The sequence below is a fragment of the Dreissena polymorpha genome, chromosome 3, assembly GCF_020536995.1.
Source record: "Dreissena polymorpha isolate Duluth1 chromosome 3, UMN_Dpol_1.0, whole genome shotgun sequence".
NCBI classification, from domain to species: domain Eukaryota; kingdom Metazoa; phylum Mollusca; class Bivalvia; order Myida; family Dreissenidae; genus Dreissena; species Dreissena polymorpha.
In genome coordinates this window covers 147,427,225-147,450,090 of record NC_068357.1, presented here as the reverse complement: position 1 = coordinate 147,450,090, position 22,866 = coordinate 147,427,225, and the positions used below count along the sequence as shown (strand labels likewise).

General features: G+C 34.0%; 1 protein-coding gene across 4 annotated transcripts; it reads right to left on the bottom strand.

Annotated features, from left to right (window-relative positions):
• Positions 1-1,037: 1,037 nt before the first annotated feature.
• On the bottom strand, positions 1,038-22,631 carry LOC127871897 (tetranectin-like protein). Of its 4 annotated transcripts, XR_008045598.1 has the most exons (6): positions 22,529-22,631; positions 20,802-20,945; positions 6,480-6,656; positions 1,971-2,098; positions 1,552-1,791; positions 1,038-1,274 (listed from the first exon to the last, which is right to left on the bottom strand). XR_008045598.1 is itself a non-coding variant. In XM_052415180.1 (5 exons), exons 1-5 carry the CDS (start codon positions 22,548-22,550, stop codon positions 1,228-1,230), a joined length of 489 nt encoding a protein of 162 aa, XP_052271140.1. In that variant the 5' UTR covers positions 22,551-22,631; the 3' UTR covers positions 1,038-1,227. The 4 variants fall into 4 exon arrangements, 3 of the variants coding, with proteins under 3 accessions (XP_052271140.1, XP_052271137.1, XP_052271139.1); XM_052415180.1 differs by lacking the exons at positions 1,971-2,098; positions 6,480-6,656 and adding an exon at positions 19,778-19,812 and having other exon boundaries at positions 1,552-1,792; XM_052415177.1 differs by lacking the exons at positions 1,038-1,274; positions 1,552-1,791; positions 1,971-2,098; positions 6,480-6,656 and adding exons at positions 14,425-14,728; positions 15,008-15,239; positions 19,778-19,812.
• Positions 22,632-22,866: the final 235 nt, after the last annotated feature.

The window sequence follows — 22,866 nt, the reverse complement described above, 5'->3', positions numbered from 1 at the left end:
TGGAGCGCATAAGTCAGTAAGATGACCACTAGTGAAATTGGAGTCACTCAGTAAGGGTTAGGGTTAGAGGGGTCGGGGGCATTTGTTTCCGACCGCGGAACACTTGTTTTAGTAAAGCTGTATTGTTACTTATTTGCTATACAAAAAAGAATATGTGCTTAACATTAATATTTATCCATATTCATGAGCAAATTCCGTCGATATGCCCCTTTAACCTGAAAGTGAAACAACTGGCATCATTCTTCACTTTCAAATATACAGATATCATTGAAAATTCCGAATATCATGATTCTGTTCCTTAATGCTTAATAATTATATATTCATTGAGTTGATTATTTTGTTTAATTGTTTAAAAAAAAGTAATTTTGTTTTTGACATTCTTTTGCTTGATTATAAATATGACTTAGTTGCGTGTTTTATTAGCCAATGACTAAACAAACATATGTGTCGTGCTCTGTGAACACTGGGCTTAATGCATGTGCGTAAAGTGTCGTCCCAGATTAGCCTGTGCAGTCCGCACAGGCTAATCAGGGACGACACTTTCCGCTTTTATGGTATTTTTAGTTTCAAGGAAGTCCCTCCTTACCGAAAATCAAGTTTAGGCGGAAAGTGTCGTCCCTGATTAGCCTTAAGGACTTCACAGGCTAATCTGGGATGACACTTTACGCACACGCATTAAGCTCAGTTTTCTCAGAACGCGACTCATATGCATAGCCCTTTTAAGTAATGGGTAATATAAAAAAAAATGTAACACTTAACACACCTTTGTGTATTATGTTTTCGAAATACAGTCAGAAGAATGGTGTTTCAGCAGCATAGATACTCTTACATTTCACATTTTAAAGTGTTGAATACATAAGCAAAAAAAAAACAAGGAAACGTTTGGCTCGGAGTTTCTAAGGCTCGAAGTTTTTGTCGCGCTTGCCGCAAATTTAACCATATTAATCAACTGTTTATTCCAAATATGAACAGAAATATTATCAATAATACCTTTTTAACGTGAACTTGTTTTAATAGTTAAATGCAAATCCCAAACGCTCGTTATACAAAGTTTTATAATGTTCGTTCACATATAAATTTAAAATAGTGATAACATGCACGGTCGTGAATATTTGAATCTGTTTTGAGGTTCTATGGTAACACAGTCCTCGTGTTGGTGGTTATCGATCCGATCGTCAGGCTGGCCACGCCCCCATTCAGTTGACTGCGATGGGAGTGATTAGTTATTCAGCCAGTAGAAAGAGCGGCTTTGTTAGAAACTGTGATCCATATATCTGAAATAATGTTAGGAGCCTGTTTTCAAGCTTTGGGAGTTCACAAGTTTTCTATACATGTTATTAAAAGTATCTGGTAATCTTATTCAAAAGTCTACCACCATAGATATTTACCTTACATGTCATATTAGATAAGAATCGAAGATTCTGCCAGAAGCTCTCCAGCCACACCGGCTACACATGCTTGTGAACAGGCAGTTAAAACGTAACGAAAAGTTTATAATAAAGTATCATTTAAAGGCTGTTCATGGTAATTAAAAGGGATATACTTTATTACCACTGTGGTCGATGTATACGATGTATACATTTCGAAGATGAGATGTCATTGCAGCGTATTTGTCATGACGATTCAAGACTACGAGAACTGCGTGCTCTGACATGCACGCACGGCGAGCAGCGCCCCATTCCAAGGGCTCATAATGTATTTTAATACAGAAACGTGTGTTGTTATATGACAATCGATGATACTTGTTACTCGTGTCGCAAGTGGGCGTAGGTGTTGTTGTCGTGGTCGTCCCTGAAGTATCATAATTTATTACAACAGGTTGAAAAAAAAATTGTTTAAAAAGAACATACCGTTGTTGTTTTGTCGGTTTTCATGTCAAATATAGCTACGTTTTATGTCTGAATGCTATAGAACAAAAACGTGTAATGTTAATATACAAAAAGTCATGGTACGTAATAAAAGTATCCTACTTATCGACGTGGTGGTGGTGGGTGCTGCGTTACATAAATCAGACGAGCAGCAATGGATGGCAACGTTTCCGGTATTGATGTTTCGACGACCAAAAACAATCTTGCAGCACTTCTTGACCGAGACACACCTGTTAAACGTACGTTAAAATCAAAATTGAAACTGAAGGTTTTTTAACAAAGGTATAATAGTAGGTATTGAAACTATAAGAAAACAAAACACAGACAGACGGACGGACAGACAGACAGACAAACACAAACACTCGCACACAGACATACAGGCGGACACACAGACAGACAGAAAGACAGACGGACGGACGGACGGACATGTGAATAAATGAATCTTTTAATCGTTTATTGTTGCTTAAATAATCTGTACAAGATTGACCGAACCAAGACAACATGCAGGCAACGATTTTGCGTATAATGTAAGATAACGTAGTGCACAAGTGACACGATAATGTTGTCGAGTTACATGAGAAATGCATGAGAAATGTTGTTTTTTTTTTGTTGCTAGAATTTTTTAACTTTCCGTAAATAATGAAATCTGAAAATCATTTTGGATAACACGTTTAATTATACGCATTTGAAAATACTTAACAAAAGAATAATGTGTTTTGTTATACCAATGGTCCCAACACAAAATGAAAATGAAGGTAAATAACGTGTTTTGAGATTGCCAAACTATGCATACATATAGGTCTACATGCATGAATGACCTGACAAGTTATATCGCGATCAGGGATCAAGTGTGCTCGGTAAAATTTAACGAAGACGCGTTCGTATTCTGAAAAATTCGCATTCACTTTCGCAAACCTTTCTGAAAGTAGGTACATGTAACATTTTAAATTTAGTCGTTGATTTGTCGTTATTAAGTTACAAATGAAAAGTGTTCTATTCTATCAGATCGCGTCACGTGATTAACGCATGTTCAATTGGAATTCCCCCAGCCTACGATTCAATCTGTATAGGCACTTGCGTAAAATTTCGGACGTTTGTGTTTATGACATTCTTTAACACATTCATCGTCAATATTGACCGTATTTAGGTTAAACAGAACTCATACTATTACTAGATTATCGGGTAATGAAAAGAGCTGGAACATGCAAAGATCTATCAATATAATATGTTTATTTCTAGATCCTTGGAACATGTTGGTATCCATCGATATCACATTCGGTAGGCCTACGGTATGGTCTATTAAAATTGTAAAATAAAAGTGGGACTCCAAAATTTATGTCTGGGACGTCCAAATTTAAGGCTTGCAAGTCAGGACTTCCAACTTTTAAAAGCTAGCGGAAACGCTGAATCTGTGAGTGAGTGAGTGATTTTAAGTTACAAATATATATATAATACATCTCAAATGTTTGTATTTTTCGGAAACATTATTTTACCACGTTGTGGTAAACGAAAATCAGGGACCTATTCGAAAATGTTTGATTTGATATGTTGTCCATACACTGACGTACACTCATTACAGAACTAGGACCTACTCAATGACGGTGTTTTCTTTTACCGATACAAGCTCAATACGTTAAATGTTAAGCATTAAAAATATTCAAAACGAATAAATATTAAGCGCTTTAATATGAACCTGACTTTCGTTCCCACTGACAACCGTTCCTACGTTAACTTTGACAAAGCAGACATTTTTTCTTACGTTGTTGCGACTACAGGAAGATTTGTTCCAACGTTATTTCGACAACACGAACAATCGTTTCCACATTATTTTGAGCGTCCAGATATTCCTTCTTGCATACTTTTAACGCCAAGACATTTGCTCCTAAATAATTATTACATCCAGACTTTGGCTACAACTATTTCCAATACCTAAACTAAGAAATCAATATCAATATATACATGTATACATGTATATAGTAATGGACCACTCCCTAAAATTCGATCCCAACATGGAACTTCTAACAAACGAACATGGTCAGCCTGTACTATGCTTGAAGGGTCGCTCATAGGTTTAGAAACACACGTCTACGTCTACAATACGGTGGCGATGAAGTTAAATGAAGATAAAGTCGCCCCGATTTCAACAAGGTTTCGCTAATCTCCGTATTAGTAATACTCCGTATTGGATTTACTTCAAATGTTATCACTCTCATGCTAACGAAAAATTTATAAACCTGAATAAAAATAAGTTATTTTCTACTGTAAATATTAATATATTGGCAGATTATTTTAAACAAAATAGAAAAAGATACTGGTATAACCATTATCTATAATTTTGTGTTATAACCCCCAAATAACCATTATTTATGATGTTGTGTTATAACCCCCAAATAACCATTATCTATGATTTTGTGTTGTAACCCCAAATATTTCATAGTTCATGTTATTTACATTGGTTTCCTTTTTTTACTGGCATCCGTGTGCAGTTTTCATTAATGGAACAGAACTGTGTAGGTTTAAAAAAATCTGCTTCATCTTGTAAGCGTAATTTCATATTTTTCTCAACTTCAAGGGGAGATGATTCTGAACTTATTCTTACGTTGCTCATTTACGATAGGGGTTGAGTACTCATTGATATGAAAACACTGTAAAAGTTTGAAAAAAAAATTGAATGAAAACTGTAAATTGCATAAAGAAGCTGCATTTCACAATACTTTGAAATTCAGTAAAATATCATAATAGATTTATTGCTCCGATATTCATCATTTTCAAAAGGGTTCGAGTAATACTGATATAAAAAATACTAAACAAGTTTGGAAAGATTCAGACGAAAGTTGTGAAATCTTTTAAACAAGTGGAAATTGTTTATTTTGTCAAAATTTAATAGAAAAAATTTCTGGACTTATTGTCCCGATACTTCTCATTTTAAATAAGGTAAAAATGCTCATTGATATGAAGACACTGTTTGGAAAGAATCTGATGAAAAATGTTGACATAATCACCTAACCAAGCAGTTTTTCTCTTTTATTTTTAAATTCAAAGAGACATGATTCTGGACTTATGGTCCGATATTGCTCATATAGAGTTTGGGTTGGGTCCTCATTGATTAAAAACCTGTGCAAGTTTGGGAACAATCGGATGAAAATTTTGGACTTCGAACAACGATTTTAAAATTTCTCAAATTCTAAGGAAGATAACTATGGACGTAATGGTCGGATAATGCTAAAGAGCCCATACCACCTGGATAGTAAAACATGTCGCGCTTCGCGCTCTATATGTGGTTCTTAAAAAAAAACTCCGAGGAGTGCTTGACTCTATGGAAACGGGTTTCTGGGACACAGCTCCTCCTTGATAAGCGGCTGCTTCCTTTATCGCAACTCATTGTTACATTCAATAATACGTGTCGCGCTTCGCGCTCTATATGTTTTAGGGATATTACTTAGGGCCTATGATAGACAACCATAAAAATACATGGATAATAGATGTGTTGTTTGCATTTATTTGTTAATATAAAAACACGTGTATTTTTTTAATAAGATATTTAAGTGATGTAAGAAATTATAATTAACGTTGTCACCACGCGGTATCCATTAATTTTAATAAAAATTTCCAATTGTAGTAAAATGGATTTTAAAATGTCTACATAAAATAAAGCTTTATTATATTTATTAACCTGACTGAAAAAAATTGTCAGACGCCGAACTGTTCCGTTCGTGCCGGATCTCGGGATTGAACCGGAGGCCTTTAGCTGATTGTTTCGTAAACAACTTCAGTCTAACGCTCTCCCAACTGAGCTATTCCGGCTGACATCATTTATGTTCTGCTATTTGGCGATGTTGTGTATAGCGATCGTTATTATATGTCTATTAATAAACTAAAACATTGTACGTTTTCGTACCACTACGCCTTCCAATAAACTTGCTTGCGCGATAGCTCGTCAAATATCGTACTACATTGATTCTCCACTAAATAAGCAAATTAGAAAAAACACAAAATAACTATATTTTGATTATGTTTTGTTTTTATACAAAACCAGAAAGTTTCGCTTATTTGCCCAGTCCATGTGATCTTTCCCCTGTGATCAGTTGTGGATCAGTTATTAATTAAAACAATTAGCTTTGCATTATTGGCAAAAAATGTTGTAATAAATGTAATAGCACAAATGCAGTACTTATTTACACTAATTTACACAGAAAATCCCCACTATGCAAGATATTCTTAAAACAAAAATATATACATTGATCCGTAAAATAACTTCTCCTCTCATAAGCGAAAACAAAATGCATTACATACTAGTCGCCGCTCTCCAGAGCGACCGCAACAATTGAAACGGGAAGTATATATTACTGTAAATTGCGCCAATGTCATCTTTTGTTGACAATATAATTACGTCACAGAATATTCAAAATAGTGAATGGTTGAAATCAGATATGCGTTGCGTGGAACTATTAAAAATAGATACACGTTCAGCCTCGTTCTGGAATTCTTCTAGTCATGTGACTTCGCCCTCTTATCAGTTTTGGCTGATTGTCAAAAGAAGAAATATAATTGTTTGCGAACGCATTTTTTTTTTTCTATTTTCTAAAAATGGTCTTAGAAGATTTCACTTACAAGGCTTTAGAAACATTCTCAGGAAGAACCATTTCCATGTATCTTGCAAATAGTCTTTCAACGCCATCGGCACTCTCGTCTCTTCAACGTTGGCAATCGCTGAAGCTGCAGGACTAGTTGTGTCTGCCAGTGTGTCAGTAAATGCAAAACAAATCAGCAGTAGAAACGCATCCATACCTGAAAAAACAAAAAGGTATATAGCCCATTAATAACAACAATAAGAATCGGGAATTTGTTTAGAAAATACATGTAAATGTTTAACGTCGAATGAAAGAAGCTTTAAAAAAACTGGTTGAACTGAAAGAGTTCGTCAATTAAATAATGCTTATTTAACTACATGTATATATATCTTTATATATCAAACTTAGAACAATTGTCACATTGAACTATGTTATGGGATATTCAGTATATTTTTTAATCTTGTCATTCACATCTAACGGTTAAACATGTTACTTAGTCTTAGATATCAATATGTTACTAAATATTTTATTTAAAACATCGCATACCGTTTTCTAACAGAAATGAATATTGAAACGCGATATGTCCAAATAATAACGAGTGGAGAAACAGTTTCATTTAAAAATAAAAGTACTGACAGTACTGGTGTGACGATGCTTTTGAAGAGGATGGATATAAAAGCATCAATTTAAGTTTATCTACAATTGTGGTAATTGTGTATGTGGGTACGAAAAAAAATCGAGTACACAAATGTTGGGTACGAACACATTATGCGCAAAAAATAGGGTAGGAAAAAAAATTTGGGTACGAAAAAAAATTGGGTACAAAAACAATTGGGTACGAAATAAAATTTGGGTACGAAACAAAATTTGAGTACGAAAAAAAAATTGAGTACGAAAAAAAATTGGGTACGAAAAATTTTGGGTACGGAAACAAATTGGGGGTACGAGGAAGTAGAACCTATGGGGAACTTGACCCACAATCGCACAGTTTCGGCCTTTTCCGTCAAACATCGGATAAGTACCTCGAAGGCAATAGTATGAATACACATTTCGGAAGCGGTAATGCGGTCCTACTTACGCGCGTCAAAATGTAAGCGAAATATGTAAACAAAAAGGTAGCCTGTCAGGAATGTTGAATTAATGAAGAAAATCGTGCATTCATGTAAGTTTTTTGAAGAAATGTGCAGAAAATATATATTAAATAAGCAAAGGCGATATTTTTTTCAGCCACATAATTGTTAATAGTTTGATATCACAAAATGAAAGTGAAAGTAGAACTGTCAAAAATGACAACCTGTCAACGTGTTGTTTTTGCTGGCACGAGAGGGCGATTACACTCAATGTGTTCACATTTTTACCATAGGCTTTGTCAATGATCTTTATAGTATGGGTGGCTTTGTAATTATTTATTGCTATCGTGTAACTGCATGATTGTGTATATGTTTACAATACACAAAGCATAAATAATGATATAAATATACTGATTGAGTTGATAATAATCTGAGAACTATAGCCAGGTCAATTAAGGACTTAAAATACAATTTGTTGACCTTATTTCATGAAGACCACGTATGTCCTGGATTTCAAAATCAAGGCCGTGGTCTGACACATAGGTAACATTAACGTTAAACTGTTACCAGGCTTCTGAAATTAGTTTTTATTGAACCATGTAAGGAAATCCAAATCAGGCACTGATTTTCCTTGTTTTAAAACAGTCATAGATCAGTTGTGACCTCTCGGTAATGACACACTTTTGCTTACTTGTCACACCCTTAAAACTGTCCACACTTCTATAATAGCAAATCTGGATTTAGGTGATTTTCAATGGTACACTTAAACGTAAGCTCTGTTACAAGAGTGCTGGTAAAGTCAAGTCAAATATTTAAATCCAGGCCATGTCAAAATCAAAGTGTCAAAGACACATGAAAGATGCGTTCATTAATTATTGTCCAATTTTTACTACTGCTGTGAGTTTTTATATAATGTAACTGATGACCATCATGTGAGAGTAAATTCACATTATCTTAGTATATCAAGTTTGGCAGCCTTTTAGATAACAAAGTTGGCTAGTTTTCAATGTCGCTTCTGGGGACCAAACCCGCAGCACAACCTCCTGCAATCAAAGTCGAAACTCTACCACTAGGCTTTTAGGAGGATTTTGAAATTTTCGATCCCTCGAGAGCAATCAAACCAAAAATTAAGTCAAATATTGCCGACTCGGTTTTATTGAGTCGGTTCATGAGAGATAATGGAGCTCGATTGGTCATTGTCGGCTCGGGTACTACTTACATGTACCCCGGGTACTCTTAAGTATACTAACATGTACCCCGGGTACGGTAAATATACGTAGTCGTACTCGGTCGATATTAGACTGTACCCGAGTTGTATTCCCGCCCAAAATCCGATGTCGTAAAACGCGCAACCGATTATCTTAAACAAACTTCTCTTTAAAAAATGCATCAACATGCTTTTTGAGTATGTATTCCGATAATATAGAGGCCATTTTACAGAAAATTGACATAAATGTGAATATATAATTAATAAAAAAATAGCCGACAACGACCGATTTAGCGTTAAATTTCCCGGGTACGTTTTAGTATACTTACCGTACCCGGGGTACATATAAGTATACTTTAGAGTACCCGGGGTACATATAAGTAGTACCCGAGCCGATAATGACCAATCGAGCGAAAATGGAAGGTGCAACATCTCTCACGCCCCCTAGCATCGTCTTAAGCAGTATTCGATTCTCAACAGGAAAGTTCTGGAGTCATTGATCCCAAGGGACCAGAAAAAAAACACTTGATTAATATTCGAAATAAAATCATTTGATTAATGACAATTATATTATTTGAGCAAGGTCACAGGAAAAGCGCAGTCCAATCAGTATCCAATTAAACTATTTGTTATTGTCAAAAAACCGCTTTTAAGCAAACAGCTTTCAAGCAACCTCAGGCTGATTTGGATCCAAACTGGCCACAATCGCCTTAATGTCTTTTTTACTGTGACACAGTTCATTTAACTTTAAAATGCTATAAAGTACTAAAATAGAAAAAAGAAAGAGTACAAACCAGTAAAGAGTTTGTAATCAATGTTGAATTTCAGGACAGCTTGGTTATCTGCAAATCCCCTATGATATGTTTAGATCGGGTATCATAGTCATCCAATAAGTCGCAAAATGCTCGAATACAATTTATAAAGCAAAATGTGACTTAAATTTATAACTAAAAATACCAGTATGCCAGTTTTGCCGTGTCAAGCGGTCAAGATCCAGAAAGTCCTTCATTCACATCGAATATATCCTTCGAATTCCATCCATTGCTGTCATAAGCGGAGATTTAGTGTATAAATAACTCAAATATCCAAAATGACAGTTTCTAAATAGCTAAACAAGCCGATTATTGCTGTAAGAAAGTTTTGACGCGAATGTCAACAGTCTCTCATGGGCGCGGCCATTGTTGTATGTTGAGGCACAAACGACAGCTCTGCTAGGAGAATGTTATCAATGTTAATCAGCGAGGTATGCCGATTAGAAAAATCGAGCTATCACAATCGGACTGGCTCGGTCTTTTACATAGGTCGCCATTGTGAAGAATTTTTTCATGGTATGATAACTTAGACGAGCTGCTTCGCTGAAGCAGCATCGTCGAAAATGCAGAACAATGGGATTCATCACTTTATCAAACACACTTAAATACATCAAACTTACGTAGAATGTTCTCTTTTTTCCCGTTAAATATATTTTATTCTCCTGGTGAATAGGTGTGTGTGGTTCGAGGGCATCCGACCCCTCACCGTACAGAGTAAATGAACAATACATGCATAATACAACGCAACATTATACATTTAAAAATATTAACTGCTTATATAACAATAAAAACTATATTTGTCAAAAAGCAATTTGATAATAACATGAATTCTCTTCACACAACTACTGAAAAAGTGGTATTTTAAGTTCCCATTCATTCCATGACGCATATCATTAACATAGGGAGAGGTATGATTTAGCCGCTTTAAGAGTGGGTCTAGTTTTGTTCATTTTACAATTATAGATATACATTTGGACGAAAAGAAATATTAGGTTTAAGGTCCAATTGTATTATCATGTCCTAGTATAAAGGAGGACATAATAAAAACTTTCGAAAAATGATTACATCCAGAAAACAATGCCACTATTAATTTATTGACGTGCTTACATTCCCAAAATAAATATTCATTAATTTCACATTCAGTTTGTCAAAAGGTGCAGTTTGCTGAAGTTACATATCCAATTCTAAATAACAAAGAGTTTGTACATTTGATTCAATGTATAATTCTATATATATTGAAACCACAGTAAACTTGTATCCTGTATAATAAGAAAAGGCATATCAAAAATACGTCGCCATTCTTTAGTTTGAATAAAATTAAAAATAGTCGACCATTTATCTTTGCACATTGGCGAAGACTCATCTTTGGTAATTATTTCGCACATAGGTTTTGTACCTTTTGAGTTTACTAAAATAGACCTTAGGCTATTGGGAATAAAAGGCTTTGTAAAGCAAGTTTCAATAGAGTTTTTGCGCTTCATGTACGTTTTAACTGCATTAATAATTCCTAAGAATAATAAGAAGTTCGGATTAAAGTTAAATACTTCGCAAAAATCGTCATAATTTTACAAGGTTTCTTCAGCGTTGAGCATCAAGTCATCGCCTTTTTCTAACAATGATGTTTTAAAAATACACTTTTGTTACCAATTGTTATGTCTGGGTTATTGAAAAATGGATTTTGAAGCAAACACTTTTTTAAATGGTTCTTTTCTGCAGAGTTCAACAAATGATTTTAATATATCTTTCCATAATTCACTTTTTATCTTGTTAATTATGTTTTCAGGATAGTGACTTCCACAATAACAATTTTTTATCAGCAATCATTGGATTGGCAATATGTATCTATTTTCCCAGTGGCAATCATACGTATCCATAAGCATTTTAGAGCATTTCCAAAATAAAACAGATCAATCATCTTCAAACCTTGTTTTTAGTTAATAGAAAAAGTAAGAACCCATCTTTATATGGGATTATTTTCATCCTTTAAAGATAGGTTTTATTTATTACACATAGCAGTTTTGTCCTTCATGAAACAACTTTATAATCCCTTCAATATTTGTTAATGCTTTTACACACTACGCAAAAGCGGTTTAACAAATTAGCAAATTCCCATTGGATTTTTTCCCAAACTCAATAAATTCGGCAAAACATCCCATAGGAAAACAACAATTCCATGGTATTTTTATAAATTTTCCCACGGATTTCTTTGTTTGGCAATGCAAAATTTACCATATTTCTTTAATGGGAAAAATCCACTTGGCAAATTATACATGAGTTATATTCTGCGGTAGTTCAGCCATTTCCTTTTTCATTTTGTCATATATTATCCTGATTCGCAATTGTGGAGTGGATGAATTAACAATTTAGATAAATATTGTCAATACAAAAAAAAAGGTGAACGATGACGTATTGCTGTTTGGTTGTGTTATCTAAATGTGATATAAGTATAACTTACTAAACATGATACGAAAATTTTGACGGAAAACTAACGCAAGTGTTTATATACTTTCAGTGGCCATTGTTTGTGTTACAATATACTTTATTACCTCAAATAACGTTCCAAAACTGTTGAAATGATTTCAAACACTGTATTTATTTAAACAAAGCACTGAAGGCACTGAAGTTGTTCGCTATTGCATTATAGAAGACGCAACTCATTTTTCCAAAATTAATCGAAAGTTTGAAATGAACACAAGCTATCACATTTATAAAGAGTGTGTCTAAACGCACGGGTCGAGATGTGTGTTCAAATCTGTTCCTTAATGCTAAATAATTATATATTCATATTTTATAAAGGCCAACCAATTGACCTTTTGGCTTGATACTTCACATGTGCATTGACCTTGGACAGTAGATGACACCTATTGAAATTGGGGTCACTATGTCAAAGGTCAAGGTTGCTATCATACTAAGTGTGAAAATCGTTTCTGTCACAGGGTGTAAATTCTTATTTAGTTATTTGTTATTAGTGTCGAGTAGTTTTAGGTAGCTCTGATATAAAACCTAGACTGTAGTCTTAGTTGTTTTATAGCTAACATATAGTTGAATCTAACCTATTCTGAACACGTGCATGTAACAACCAATCATTCACTTTCCCTCCGATATCCAGTTGCCTGTTGAAAGTTGTTTGAGACAGCCATTGCATTTATTGAATTGCAATATTATATTATTTGTGTGGGATATTTTGGATTCCTGCAGGTAACTACTCTAAATCTTTTATTTATGTTCTCTGTCAATTGTTTGTATTATTATTTAGGACATCTGACGGTTACGGTTGTGTTTATTAGTTATTTATTGAAATAACTTATTGCGAGTCATATTCACGCCGCCATGCAACGCTAGTCATTATTAATGTGTATTCCACTTGAATGCATACATATATTATCTTGATTATATATCTAATGGCATGTATTAATTGTTCCTATTTCAGATACCTTTATCGGTCTATTAAAACTTTGAAAACATCGATTGATTCGATAGTTTGTCGTCGAACCCCAATTACGCAAATTGCGCGTAGCTAGGCCGGCAACATTTCCGATCAATAAATCGTCAACGAATTGACCGATTGACTTGATACTTCACATGTGCATTTACCTTGGACGGTAGATAACCCCTATTTGAATTGGGGTCACTTGGTCAAAAGTCAAGGTAACTATCACACTTTGCGAAATCGATTCCGATCAATTACTCGTCAACTGATTCACCGATTGGCTTGATATTTCACATGTGCATTTGCCTTTGACAGTAGATGACCCCTATTTAAATTTGGGTTACTAGGTCAAATGTCAATGTCATTGTTACACACTTAGTGTGAACTTGTTTCCCATGATTAACTTGTCAACTGATTCACCGATTGGCTTGATACTCCACATGTGAATTGGCCTTGGAAAGTAGATGACCCTATTGAAATTAGGGTCACTAGGTCAAAGCCCTGCTTGGGGGCATATGTTTCCGACCGCGGAACACATGTTTTAGTAATGCTTTATTGTAACTTACTTTTTATACATGTGTTAATAGATTATATGTGCTTAACATTGATATGTATCCATATTCATGAGAACTACCGTCGATATTCCCCTTTAGCCTGAAAGTAAAACAATTGGCATAATTCTTCACTTGATACCTCATAATATGACAACAACCGCAAGCGGGATGTTTCAGTTGTATAGCTTCAGTACAGTCACATTAAAATGTGGTATATTCTTTGTCAACTTTTCATTAAGGTCATTCTATGAACTTTTACCAAGCCATGTTTTAAACAAAGCCGAATACAATCAATTCCAAATGGCTCGTACTCTTAAGGTTCGTATTTCCGGCAAGCTCGTATTCTGTTTGAATGATCGATATTTCGATCGATATTTTGTAGAGGTGTGTGAACAAAACAGATTCAACGTCAGCTCGAGGGAATCGACAAATTCGGAGTCTGTTTTCAAATATACAGATATCATTGAAAATTCCGAATATTATGATTCTGTTCCTTAATGTTAATTTTTTTTTTATTTATTGACTTGATTCATTGTTTAATTGTTTTAGAAGGTAAATTTGCTTTTAACATTCGTTTGCTTGTTTATATATATGACATAGTTGCGTATTTTATTTGCCAATGACTAAACAAACATATGAATAGCCCTTTTTAGTGATGGGTTATATATATTTATAATAATGTAACACTTAACACACCTTTGTGTATTATGTATTTGAAATACAGTAAGAAGAATGGTGTTTAAGCAGCATGGATACTCTTACATTTCACATTTTAAAGTGTTGAATACATAAGGAAAAAAAAACAAGGAAACGTTTGGACTCAGGGTTTCTAAGGCTCGAAGGTTTTGTCGCGCTTGCCGCGAATTTAACCATATTAGTCAACTGTTTATTCCAAATATAACCAGAAACATGAGCAATAATACCTTTTAAACGTGAACTTGTTTTAATAGTTATATGTAAATCACAAACGCTCGTTATACAACGTATTATAATGTTCGTTCACATATAAATTTGAAGTGGATAAAACATGCACGGTCGTGAAATTTGAATCCGTCTTGAGGTTGTATGGTAACACAGTTTTCGTGTTGGTGGTTGTCCACGACACTTTCTCTTGGCTGGCCACGCCCCCATTTAGTTGAATTCGATGGAAGTGATGCGTTATTAAGCCAGTAGAAAGAGCGGTTATTGTTAGAAACTGAGGCACCAATCCATATATCTGAAATAATGTTAGGAGCCTGTTTTCAAGCTTGCGGAGCTTATATTAAGTTTTCTATAATTGCTATTAAAAGTATCTGGTAATCTTATTCAAAAGTCTACCACCATAGATATTTACCTTACATATCATATTAGATAAGAATCGTTGATTCTGCCAGAAGCTCTCCAGCCACACCGGCTACACGTGCTTGTGAACAGGCAGTTAAAACGTAACGGAAAGTTTATAATAAAGTATCATTTAAAGGATGTTCATGGAAGTAAAACGGATATAATTTATTACCCCTGTAGTCGATGTGTACATTTCGAAGATGAGTTCTCATTGCAGCGTATTTGTCATGACTATCCAAGACTACGAGATCTGCGTGCTCGGACATGCACACATGGCGAGCAGCGCCCCATTCCAAGGGCTCATAATGTATTTTAATACAGAAACGTGTGTTGTCATATGACAATCGATGATACTTGTTACTCGTGTCGCAAGTGGGCGTAGGTGTTGTTGTCGTTGACGTCCCTGAAGTATCATAATTTATTACAAAAGGTTAAAAAAAAATTGTTTAAAAAAATCATACCATTGTTTTTTGTTGGTTTTCATGTCAAATTTAGCTACGTTTTATGTCTGAATGTTATAGAACCAAAATGTGTAATGTTAATATACAAAAAGTCAAGGTATGTTATGAAAATATCCTACTTATCGACGTGTTGGTAGTGGATGGTGTGTAACAACCCGTTGTGCAATGAACCCGTTTTGCAATAAATTTATTGCAAAACGGCTTGGAGTGTCTTATTGCAAGTTGACTGTTTACAACCACCCGTTCTTTTATAAACCCGTTTCGCAATAAAATCATCGCATATTTGTTTGCAAGAATTTTTTTTGCAAAACGGATTCGAGTGTCTCATTGCAATGTGAAAATTATATAACAACCCGTTTTGCAATAAACCCGTTTTGAGTGTTGTATTTATATAAAATTGTTTTAAAAAATAGACAAAACTGTGAGTTTATAATTAAAATTAAAATGCATGGAAGGTGGTGAATTTCGAGATTTAATACGATAAAATAACACAGAATGTGTATCGAAAGTGATTTCAAACAATTTTGTGCTAAAATTAAGATAACGGAATAATGCGATAATTTATTGAAAAACGCGTTGAAAAGTCTTATTGCAATGTGAATTTCGTGTAACAACCCGTTCGAAAATAAAATCATCACATACATGTATATACTAATTGTTTCATATTGATTTGAAACGGTATAAAGGACGTTTCAAATGTCGTCTCTTTGGTAAATATGATCAAACAAGGCTGAATGTATATATGAAGTGATATTCAGCAATTTCGGAATTAAGTGAAGAATACCCAGAAGTGCATAGTATTATTGCAAGATGTGATGAATGTACTAATGGCTGAAAATATCAAACAAAAGATTGGGGCTTTCATCAACTAATTAAGGAAATTTACGGTTTCGTTACAATTACAATGCCAATTACAAACATGCATTCTGATATTCATTCCATTCTTAAATTTCTCCGTGATAAGACGTGAAAAGATTATCGATACGGATTTGTCAGTTCAAGTACATATTCATGTATGTCAATAGTTATTTATACATGATATGATTAATGAAATAAGTAATAAAATTATAAGGAAATTGAAATAATAAATATATAATCAAAACTGTGTTTTTAATCCTTTATGACATTATACATGCATTAGTATTCAACCATTTAAGCAATAGAGCACATATATAGATAAGGTACCTGTTAAAATCCTACTAGCATATTTTGCAAAGTTTCAATCGACCTTGCGAATAAAGACCACCTGTGAACAAAGACCACAGCGACCAAATCCCTAAAGTGGTCTTTATTGACAGGTTATACTGTATATACTAATTGTTTCATATTGATTTGAAACGGTATAAAGGAAGTTTCAAATGTCGTCTCTAAGGTAAATATGATAAAACAAGGCTGAATGTATATATGAAGTGATATTAACCAATTTGGGAATTAAGTGAAGAATACCCAGAAGTGCATAGTATTATTGCAAGATGTGTTGCATTGTTTTATTGTAACGTGCATTTTTTTTATAGTAACTCGTTTTGCAATTAACTCATTACACATGAACTTATTGATTCAAATTGAATTGAAACGCTGAAAAGAAATATTCAAATATCGTATTTAGGGATTTGTATATAATAAGACAGAGGTGTAAGACTCAAACAAAAATTCACAGACATTGAAAGTGACCAATTTCATGAGTAAATGTGATAAACAAACACAGAATGTATATAAACAGTGATCTTAACACTTTCATGATTAAGCGAATTTATCCCAGAAAGCCAATAATGTTATTGCAAAACGGGTTGCAGTGTCATGCCATGTAAAAAAAAGAAATAACAGCCCGTTTCGCAATAAACTAGCTTTGCACGAATTCATCAAACATGTACTATTTGATTCCAATTGATTGGAAACTTTTCGAAGAGAGTCTCCAATGTTGTTTATAAGGATTTTTTTTCAAAATAAGCCAGAGGTGTAAGATTCGACCAACAAATAAAAGGCAGTTAAAGCGATCAATTTCATGAGTAAATGGGATACAACAACACAGAATTGGTCTAGAAAGTGATTCAACCAATGTAATTCTTAATTGAAGAAAACCCAGAAATGCAATAATTTTATTGCCAAACGGGTTAAAGTGTCTTATTGCAATTTGATGTTTTTAAAACAACCCGTTTTGCAATTAACCCGATTTGCAATAATTGTATTGCAAAACGGGTTGGAGTGTCTTATTGCAAATTGAAATTTTCATAACAACCCGCTTTGCAATAAACCCGTTTTGCAATAAAATCATTACATACGTTTAAATAAATTCAAATGGATTGGAAACATTAAAATAAAGTTTCATATGTCGTTTGTTAATAATATTGTATCACAAAATAGACAAATCTATGAGTTTTGACTAAACATTTAAAGGCGTTGAAGGTGTTCAAATTACGTGACTGAATACGATTAAAAAACACAGAAAATGTATTAAAAGTGATTTCACCAATTTAGTTCTTAAGTTGATATAACGCAGAAATGCAATGATGTATTGATAAACTTTTTAAAGTGTCTTATTCAATGTGAATTTTGGGTAAAAACCGTTTCGCAATAAAACCATCACATATATACTAATTGTTTCAAATTTATTTGAACTAATATATTTTGAAACGGTATAAAGGAAGTTTCAAATATCGTCTACAAGAAAAATATGATAAAACAACACAGAATGTTTATATAAAGTGATTATTACCACTTTGGGAACTACTTAAGAAAACCCGTAACTGCTATAATTGTATTGCAAACCAGGTTGCAGTGTCTAATTGCAACGTGCATTTTTATAACAACCCGTTTTGCAATAAAATCGTTTTGCAATAAACTCATCAAACATGAACTAATTGAATCCAATTGATTGGAAACGCTGACAAGAAGTTTCAAATGTCGTTTGTAAGGATTTTCTATATTTTAAGACAGAGGTGTAAGATTCGACCCAAAATTTAAATACAATGAAAATGACCAATTCCATGAGTAAATGTGATGAAATATGCACATAATGTACATAGAAAGTGACCTCAACCAATGTCATACTTCAGCGGAGAAAACTCAGAAATGCAATAATTTTATTGCAAAACGGTTTGCAGTGTCTTATTGAAATGTACTTTTTTAAACAACCCGTTTTGCAATAAACTCGTTTGGAATAACTCAACACCCGTGTACTAATTGATTCCAATTGATTGGGAACTTTGAAAAGAAAGTTTCAGATGTCGTTTAAACGTGTGGTTTTGTTTTAAAACAGAGGTGTAAGATTCGACCAAAAAATAAAAGACATTGAAAGTGATAAATTTCACGAGGAAATGTGATACAACAACAAACTTTTGGTATAGAAAGTGATTTTAACCAATTTAATACGAAAGTGATGAACAACCAGAAATACAAAGTTTTATTGCAAAACGGGTTGGGGTGTTTTATTGCAATTTGATACTTTTATAACAACCCGTTTTGCAATAAACCCGTTTTTTAATTATTTTATTGCAAAATGGGTTGTAGTGTCTTATCGCAATTTGACACCTGTCTAATAAATTTATTGGGCAATAAAATTATCACACATATATTAATAAATTCCATTGGATTGGTAATATACAAAAAACAAAATGTGCAATTTACTTATGAAGAGAAAACTGTGAGTTCCGACTAAAAGTTAAAAAGCATTGAAGGTGATGAATTTCGAGATTAAATTCGATAAAACAGCACCAAATGTATATAGAATGTATAAAGTGATTTCAACCAGTATAGTACCTAAGTTAACACAGAAATGCAATAATTTATTGAAAAACGTGTTGAAGTGTCTTGTTGCAATATAATCTTTGTGTAATAGCCCGTTTCGAAATAAAATCATCACAAAATAACTTATTGTTTCAAATTAATTTCAAACGGTATAAAGGAAGATTTGAAGGTCTTCTATAAGGTAAATATGATATAACATCACAGTATGCACACATAAAGTACTTTAAAAATATTTGGGAGTTACGTGAAGAAAACCCAGATATGCAATACATAATGTAATTTTATTGCAAAATGGGTTGCAGTGTTTGATTGTAATGAGCAGTTTTAGAACAACCCGTTTTACAATAAATTCATCACACATTCACTTATTGATGCCAATTCATTGGAAACTTTGAAAGGAAAGTGTCAGAAGTCGTACATAAGTATTTTTATTTTCAAAATGAGACAGACACGTAAGATAAGACCAACAAATACAAAACATTGGAAGAAAACCCCAAAATGCAATAATTTTATTGCAAAACTGGTTGCAGTGTTTTATTGCAATTTGATATTTGTAAAACTACCCTTTTTGCAATAAACCAGTTTTGCAATAAACGCGTTTTGCAATAAACTCATCATTCTTGAAAAATTCTTAAACTCGTATTCTTGATACAATATTATCTTATGGTTTTAAATCCTTTAAATTTATTTTTTATTTTTGTAACGTGACGATGCTGAAACAGAATCCGAAACATAGCAGTTGTAGGAGTTGGTGTGGTTGTCGCAGCGGTCGCTGTTGGAAAAAACATATGACCGAAGTATAAACAATAGGGTTAATCGATTCCATTAAAAACATTTACATCATTATTGAAGTTGGTTTATTCGACGCATGCGTATCAATTGACGTTACACATATGATTTAAGTGCATGCGTGAACAAGTTATGTTCTTAATGAACAAAACGAGAAATAATTTGACTTAATACAGCCGTTTCACGAGTCTCATGACAAGATAACGGCGGTTTTAAAATATAATATTTACTCTACGTTAACTCGTTTTGCATAGATATGCTCAACGAGATCAATCTTCATGCAGAGTCGTCGTTCCTTGCTCTCACAGACAATCTCTGCTTTCACAAGAAAATCATACCAGATTTGATAGGATTTTTGTTTTTGTTTAAGTATTACATTTTGAAAAGTAGTATCATTTTCTTTTATATTTAAAACATAGAGTACACTTTAAGACTCATAATAAAAAAATGTATTACCTTAATTTAAAAAAGGGAAAATGACAACGGTAAAGTTATTGTACCACGTGGCTAGGCTATCATCACGTGGTTGGTTATGCAGGCAGAGAATGGATACAACATTGCTGGTTCAAGTCAAATGTCTGCGCGGAGGTCGCAACGAGATGTTCAAGTGATTGATAAGATGCAAAACTCGGGTTTGATTGCCCACACTTGCTGTTTTACAATTGTGTTTGTCTGCACGCACCTAGATTGTTTCCTTAAGCACTACCGTTTGATAGTTTTGAAACATTTAAACTTGCATTATCTGACAGTCCCGTTATCGCCAATATGCACGTTTCATTCTTGACGATTGTTCTGCTACTACTGAATTTTCCACGCCCAGTTAAAGTGCACCAATTGGGCACCTTTTTATATTTGTAAAACTAAAAATTGTATCCAGCGTTCATAAAAAGACGTCTTTTAGCAAAACTGAATAACAGAGCATTTAAATTAGGCAATGATTTAACGATCTACGTCTAAAGCTGCGTTACTTACGACATTTTTTGCATGTTACTGGACACATTAGCGTTGCCAACAACTCGTCTCGGCATATAGCTGGGTGGTTTGACTGGCAACCGAACGGGTTTTGTTCTACGCAGCTGTCGCCAATGACGTACCTCACGACGAGCACAAGAAGGCCTTTAAGAATCAACAACAAAAATCGGATACCATTCGAATATTCAAATGAAAAAAGCTATTTGGCTGCCTACCAGATAGCGCGGTGATCTTTACACGAGCTCCTCATGTAGGTTGCGTTAGCGCATGTGAGTTTGGATACGGGTATGGATTACGAACAACAAGTGACTTCACATGCATTCATGTATTTCAATATAAAATATATAAAAAGCTGGAGATCGAGTTTTATTAATTTTAACAATTTATTTTTATTTTACGTATTTTAATTTACGCGTAGCATTATGATGTGGATTCCCAGCGGAAACCATAAGGTAAGGATCTGATTCTTCCGACAACACGAGAACAACATAACCGATGATTTTGCCGTGGCGTAATGGATAAGGTGTCCGCCTAGCAAATCGGGAGGTCACGAGTTCGATCCCTAATCGGGGAGAGTTATTTAGATCTTCCCCTAAGACACCAAGTACTTGTAGGAAGCCCAGGAAATGGTCTCGAGAGCGTTTCATAACGCCTGAGACTATCGATACAATTGAGCTTAAATAAATAGGTTTAAACTAAATTTAAAAGCATGAATATTCACAAGACATTCATACAAAAATAGTGCACGAAAGAACTTATCATTTCTTTTTTTTCTGCTTAAACGATATGACGTGTTCACGGATAAGGGGAAAGTTTCCAACACACATATAGGATCTGGCACGAGTTGTCATATCATACCATATTTTATTAAACGAGTTCAGGAATTGTGTTAATGAGCGAGCCTGTTGCGAGCTTACTAACGAATTTCCTGGACGAGTTTAATAAAATATGGTATGAAATGACAACGAGTGTAAGATCTTTGTTATCACATGCTTTTAAATGAGCAAATTAAATAAATATTTACGCAAACATAATCATAAATCCCAAATGTTGTTTACATTTCGTGACGTCATTTAACGTTGCAACGTCATTTCAGCAAAATAACAAAATGCGATTGGTCAATCGAACGAAAACTAAGCCAATGAAAACCCTTAAAAAGTATATTACATATGTAAAAGATAAAAATATTCGTAATGGCTATATTACATGGGAAACAGGGTAAGGCATGTGATAAAAATAAAAACGAACGACAAACATACCCACCGGCATGCCAATACTGCGAAAAGTATGCCATGTGTTGCCCTGTTATCGCTTTAATGGTTATATTTGTCGTTCTATTATGTTTTTTTTGTTTGCGATTGTCAACACGCAAGATCGATAGGGCTGAAATCAGCCACTATTAAAACACTGAACCCAGATGTGAACAATTTTACAAGCTGTTTGTCGGTATAAGAATAGTATTATTCGTTCAGACAATCAGCAACGAGAACTTTTCAATGCCTCAATGTCAAGAAGCCTTAACGGTCACATCGTTAGCTCGCGACACTTATGCCTGGCAGTTACCTATGCAAACCACATACACTTTTCGTTCCCGAGTAGACGAGTGATTTAACATCGTGGTTCCCATTTATATTGATTGAGAGCGATCGCTATAATCTCAATATCAATTTTTATGTCAATTGTTTATAAGACATTTCTTTTTAAAATTTAGTATGGACGTAACATACCAGGCAGAAGGAAGAATTCCATTGCTTCTTTTCGCCACTTCTTTTCGCCAGCTTCGACCTTACTTTGAAAGGCTCAGGTCAAAAGATTGTAACTTGTCGTCTCATAGCAGGGCCGAGATAAGGCCGTTATGTTTTTTAAAGAGTCATGTCGCCTCCACTTTGAAAAACTCACAATTGTATTGCAATTGATATACCACACACTCAAAATTATATTGCATTTGATATACAACATAATATTATAAAATCAGAGAATAAAACAATAATTAAACATCTAGACGTATTTGAATGAGAGAAACTGAAGTCACCACTCAATATTATTTTAATAAAATTGGGTATTA